The sequence below is a fragment of the Daucus carota genome, chromosome 4 (assembly GCF_001625215.2).
Source record: "Daucus carota subsp. sativus chromosome 4, DH1 v3.0, whole genome shotgun sequence".
Lineage (NCBI taxonomy): Eukaryota > Viridiplantae > Streptophyta > Magnoliopsida > Apiales > Apiaceae > Daucus > Daucus carota.
The window spans coordinates 37571075-37577074 of NC_030384.2; the positions used below are offsets into that span (position 1 = coordinate 37571075).

The 6000-nt window shown below is 40.7% G+C and overlaps 1 protein-coding gene across 1 annotated transcript; it reads right to left on the reverse strand.

Annotated features, from left to right (window-relative positions):
• Window positions 1-4103: 4103 nt before the first annotated feature.
• LOC108218297 (extensin) lies at window positions 4104-5663 on the reverse strand. The gene is made up of 2 exons (XM_017391197.2): window positions 4547-5663; window positions 4104-4295 (listed from the first exon to the last, which is right to left on the reverse strand). Exon 1 carries the CDS (start codon window positions 5620-5622, stop codon window positions 4576-4578), a length of 1047 nt encoding a protein of 348 aa, XP_017246686.1. The 5' UTR covers window positions 5623-5663; the 3' UTR covers window positions 4104-4295; window positions 4547-4575.
• Window positions 5664-6000: the final 337 nt, after the last annotated feature.

The window sequence follows — 6000 nt, forward strand, 5'->3', positions numbered from 1 at the left end:
TTTAAATAAAGTTCGGGAATTAATGGGTGTGAGATGTGAACAAAAGCACGCAACAAGTCGGCCAGACGTCGAGCAACTTAAGCCGTAAGCCACCACAAATTTCCGATACGACCGACGAAGAAGATAAGTTTCCGTTTTCAAATATTAAACTTATTTATTTACAAAAAATATTGTTTTGTGAAAATTATGCTTTTTACTCAAAACATACATTGAATATATTCATCGTTGTTAACGTGAATATTTTATGGAAGGACATGTTTATTACGTTTGATTGAGTTGTTATATGAATTTATTATTTACGCGTACTTAACGTCCTGAGTTTTTTTTATCAGTCACGATATATGTGTCGAGGCATAAAATTAGCAAAACAGTAAAAAGGAGGACTTGTTTTGGAATAGCCGGATGACAAAAGCCTGTTACTTTTTACTAGTACATGAGTTTAGTATGTGCACCGACGTCACCGAGGTCACCAGCTAAGCGCCGACTTGTAAACGGAAAAGATAAGCTTTTTTCAATTTTATTTAATTTATATAGTTTTACTTGTAATTGTACATGTGCAGAAAAAATATGGTTTGTGTTCAAACACTAGGAGGTTGTAGTATATAAACCAATAAACAACGCGCGGAACTATTTGACTGAGGGACAAGCGGAATGATTCCCTGCGGTAAAGGAAACCAACTCCAGCAGAACAAATTCAGACCCAAACAACTTTCAAAGAAAAAAGGAGATAAGATTTTCTTTATTTAATTCATATTTATGTACTTGGATTTATTACGCGGATTGAATTTATTATGACATGCATCATTGTATTTTATAAGATTGTGCACCAACTCGGCTATTAGACTATTAGGTCCTCTTATTATAATTTTTACTAATCATGAATATTACAATATTTTATTATATGGACCAAAAGAACGGCAGGCTATGAACAGGTTTAAGAAGAGTGGTAATTGAAGGGGAAGAGAAAGAAAACCAAGGAATGGAGCAAATTGCCGAAGCTTGAATGGCTGGTTTAAACGGAAACCGACACTTAAGAATTAAAGGAGCACATGACGAGCTGACATAAATGGCAGCCAGCAAAAATAAAGATAAGCCTTTCTTAATTTTCCTTCGTATCATATATTATTTCTTTTTTGTACATAAATGCACGGATTATTTTTAAAAATAATTTGACACGTAGAATTGTGATTGTGTACATGTTAAGTGTATATATTATTATTATTTTGGAGTTCTTTGTTTGTGGGTCAATGTGGAAAAACAACAGGATCTTGGTGATAGTGCATACAAACATACCGGAAGATAGAGAGCATATGTTGTTATAATCGCTGACATGTCTTGAGGTGCAGGTACATGGAGTTTCTCATGTTCAATGTAGAGATAAGTATTTTTCATTTTTTGTAATTTTCATTTGGTATATATATTCTTGTCATACATATATTTATTCTTGGATATGTATGTTTTAAATTTAAATATTTTATGCGTAATCGAATTATATATTTCTCTTGTCGAGTATGGATTATTATTATAACACCACAAATATATTAATATATTTATGTGTGGTGTTTATATAACAAATATTGTGTATCTCTAACCTAATATTTTATTTAGTAAGCTATTTTTAGACAGGAAAAAAATTCGTAAGGTAAGCTCAGGATGAAAGTAATGGAGGATATTTACAAGATGTGTCTCTCCGGAACAGCGTTCTCTTGAAATTATCGAGAGGCGCGCCTTCCCCTAACAGGGTGCGCCATGAGGTAAATACTAACCTTATTATTTTGCGAAATAAAATTGTGTATATATATATTGTATACAGAGACACGTCCAACACTCCAGTCTTCAAGATTCAGAGTAAATATATGTCACAACACATCTTCGCAACACTGTCTTCTCCAACCTGCATCTTCAAGTCAAGCTCATACTCCGAAACTGGGGGGTGATCATACAGATTAGAAGAAGGATTTGGATAAGAAGAGAACGCCTCATCCACATCTAAGACGTGGTAGAAGGTACATTCTTCTGCTTCATCCTCGGCTTCCACGGCCTCATCTCCAGCATCGGCTTCCGCGGCCTCATCTTCAGCCTCGGCTTCCGCAGCCTCATCTTCAGCCTCGGCTTCCGCGGCCTCTCATTCAGCCTTGGCTTCCGCAGCCTCATCTTCAGCCTCGGCTTCCGCGGCCTCTCCTTCAGCATCGGCTTCCGCAGCCTCATCTCTCCTCCAGCCTTGGCTTCCACAGCCTCATCTTCAGCCTCGGCTTCCGCGGTCTCTCCTTCAGCCTCGGCTTCCGCAGCCTCATCTCTCCTTCAGCCTCGGCTTCCGCGGCCTCATCTCTCCTTCAGTCTCGGCTTCCGCGGCCTCATCTTCATCAACTCATCCTCGGCTTCCATGGCCTCATCCTCAGCAACCTCGCCATCGTCTTCATCAGGCAAACACTACCTTCACATCCATCAAGCAAATGCTGCCTTCACCTCCGTCAAGCGAACATCATCTTCGCCTCCGACAAGCAGAATCAACTTCTTCTTCAAACAACTTCTTCAACATCAGCTTCAGAGGAATCTCCCCCATTCGACTCAGTTGCACTGTTCAGACTCAGCTATTATACGGCAACGTATGGCGTGTCTAATTAAAGAATGTCTACATCTTCTGCACCAATGAAGAACAACCAAGATATGACATCCCAGGGGATGAAGGACATCAAGATCTCGTCGACATCTTCAATGCCACCAAGATCTGGGGGGTAGTTGTTATACACAAAAATCACCATGAAGACCCGGCCCATAAAAGAAGATTATGATGGGCTTAAGAGTGGACCAAGCCCAAACTAGCCATGTAAGTCAGAAAGGATCACTACACGAAGATTGGGCGCGCCTTATCTTAAGGGCGCGCCAAGTTGAAGCTTACAGAGAAAGATCATCATTTGAAGGGCAGAAGGGGACATATTTTACCTAGGGGGACGCCTTTGGGTGTGTATAGATCCTACTGTTAATTTGTCGAAGACTCTACCTTGTAGTCTGAGGAGTTGCCCTCCTTGGGAGATAGAGAATGAAGATTAGAGGAGGCCTTGCTCTGTAGTCTGGCGAGTTGTCTTTGTCGGGGAGCTTGTGGAACCTTCTCGAAGATACGCCCTGGAAGGCTCTATCTCTGTAGTCTAGCGGGTTGTCCCTGTCGGGGAGTAGAGAAGTGCCCTTGCATTTGGGGTAAGTTTTGGGTGCTCGAGAGTCTACAAGGCCCAAGACTAGGCCTCATCGTATTGGGCCCCTTTCAGGAGGAAGATAGCAGAAGGGGAAGCCTAATCCTATTAGGTTTAGGTTTCCTAAGGAGAAAAGAACTACGTACTGGCTTGATCCCCTATAAATATAGGGGTACGTAGGCAAATTAGGGGGACACGAGTTGGGAGCATCTGGAGGCAACTCGAAACCCTAATCTCAGCCACCCCAATATTTTCCATCACCACCGCTTAGCCACCGTCACAGATCTTGATTCCGGCCACGAACCTCGAATTGTGTTAACTACCAAATTCCTCCGTTAACACTATACTTGTAGTTGCTGAAGAACTACAAAACTTCCGGAGATCAACCTTCCCACCCCTTACCTTGTGTGTTTTTTCATCTTGTAAAGGATGGTTAACGGAAAACTAATTTTACTTTGCATATTGAAAGGCATGGAAAATGCTAGAGTCCCTAGAAAACCTCCAAGCATATATAATGAAAAGAAAGCCATCAATTATAATCCAACCAGATTGCCATACTTATGCAGTGCATTGATCTTTACAGTTGTCTTTGTTGGACAAAAGTAGAAGTTATCGTATCAAAATAGAAAATGTTACTTGGCTATTATTATGTTATTTTCATGTTCTTTCTGTATTTAAGAAGACGTATGGAACCATTTTTTGTATCATCTATCATGTATTCATTGTTTATGTTTTTGGACAACTGCATCTTATGGTTATCAGTGTTAAACTTGATTCTTATAGACAAGTTCTTGATAAATTATTGTTATTTTAGCTCAGTTTTCTGGAAATTCTAATAATAATATAAATATGTAAAAGTAATTAAAGAAATTTGTCAGTGAAATGAATAGTAAAGCAAGAGTAGAGAAAAACACGAATATGAATCTTATTATTTTATTTAAAAATGCATCTCTTTAATCAAAACATACCACACAATTACAAATTATAGGTAAATACAACACACGAATTATGTAGGTATATCCAGAGCAGGAAAACAGGGCAGGACAAGCGGTTTCTTTATCTTATAATTTGCTGATAGCGTTGTAATTGCATCCATTCCCGCCTATCCTGAGAAATTAAAAGATATTTTGCAACTCATTAGCTAGATAGAGAAATAGATTAAAATGCGAAGAATGGACTCTAGGTTACTGTTAGTGTTATATATCTATATGCATGCAAACACCATGCATGTCGAATGAACAGAATATGTGTATGAGGAGAAAAGATGGAAGCAAATCAAGGTATGTGTAATTAATAGTTATTGAGGTTCAGAGTGGATAAATTTCTGCGTCTATAATTTGATTAATATCGATGACTACCTGAGAAGGGGAATACAACGGAATATCTCTTAGGTGTGATAAGGAGGTGGTGGAGACTTGTATTCGTATCCCTCGTCCTTTTTGGGAGGTGGTGGAGACTTGTATTCGTATCCCTTGTCCTTTTTGGGAGGTGGTGGAGACTCGTACTTGTAAGGCGGGGATTTTTCATGCTTTGGTGGTGGGCATTTGTCTTCTTTTGGAGGAGGTGGTGGAGACTTGTACTCGTATTTTGGTGGTTTTGGCTTGTGGGGTTTAGGTGGTGGAGGGCACTTAGGAGGAGGGGATGGTGAAGGACACTTGGGAGGAGGTGGTGGTGAGGGACACTTTGGAGGAGGAGGTGGTGAGGGACACTTGGGAGGAGGCGGTGGTGACGGACATTTGGACGGAGGCGGTGGTGACGGGCACTTGGGAGGAGGAGGTGGTGACGGGCACTTGGGAGGAGGAGGTGGTGATGGGCACTTGGGAGGTGGTGGTGGTGATGGACACTTGGGGGGTGGCGGTGGGGAAGGACACTTTGGAGGTGGTGGAGGATATTCTTTTGGTGGCGGTGGAGACTCGTACTTGTATGGCGGAGGATATTTCTTAGGTGGTGGTGGAGACTCGTACTTGTATGGTGGAGGATATTTTTTAGGTGGTGGAGGAGACTCATATTTGTATGGTGGTGGATACTTCTTAGGGGGTGGAGGAGACTCATACTTGTAAGGCGGCGGATATTTTTTCGGTGGTGGTGGAGACTCGTATTTGTAAGGTGGAGGATATTTCTTAGGTGGTGGTGGAGACTCGTACTTGTAAGGCGGTGGATATTTCTTAGGTGGTGGCGGAGACTCATACTTGTAAGGTGGTGGATATTTCTTAGGTGGCGGTGGGGATTCATACTTATACGGAGGAGATTTTTCAGGAGGGGGTGGAGATTCATACTTATAAGGAGGAGATTTTTCAGGAGGGGGTGGAGATTCGTACTTGTAAGATTGTTCAGAATCAGCAGTGATGAACACTGGAAAGTTAAGTGACACAAGTAGCACCACAAGGGTTGCTGTGAATGAGGCCATTCTAGACCCCATGCTCTTAGTTCCCATCTCTTAGCTCTCTTGTGTATTGTGTCTTTGCCTGTGGTCTTATGCAGCCTTCTACTCTTGTCCATTTATACTAAAATTATTTACCGATACATTATTCTGCTCAAGGTAAATTCCGCAGAAATTACTACAGTAAACATGTGTAATATGTTAAGAAGTGATTTTCTTCGCGTCCAGCTAGATACGTACTACCGAGAAACTCTTGCATTTGATAATGACAAGACATATATAGTCCAAAATAATCAAATTGAAATCTAAATTGTTGGCAGTTGGCACCTTACTGCTGGTGAATGCAAAGCTAAGATTAATGAAATTATTAATTAATGAATAAATGTGGTAATTAGTTAAATAAATGTGGTAATTGAAACTAATTTTGATCTG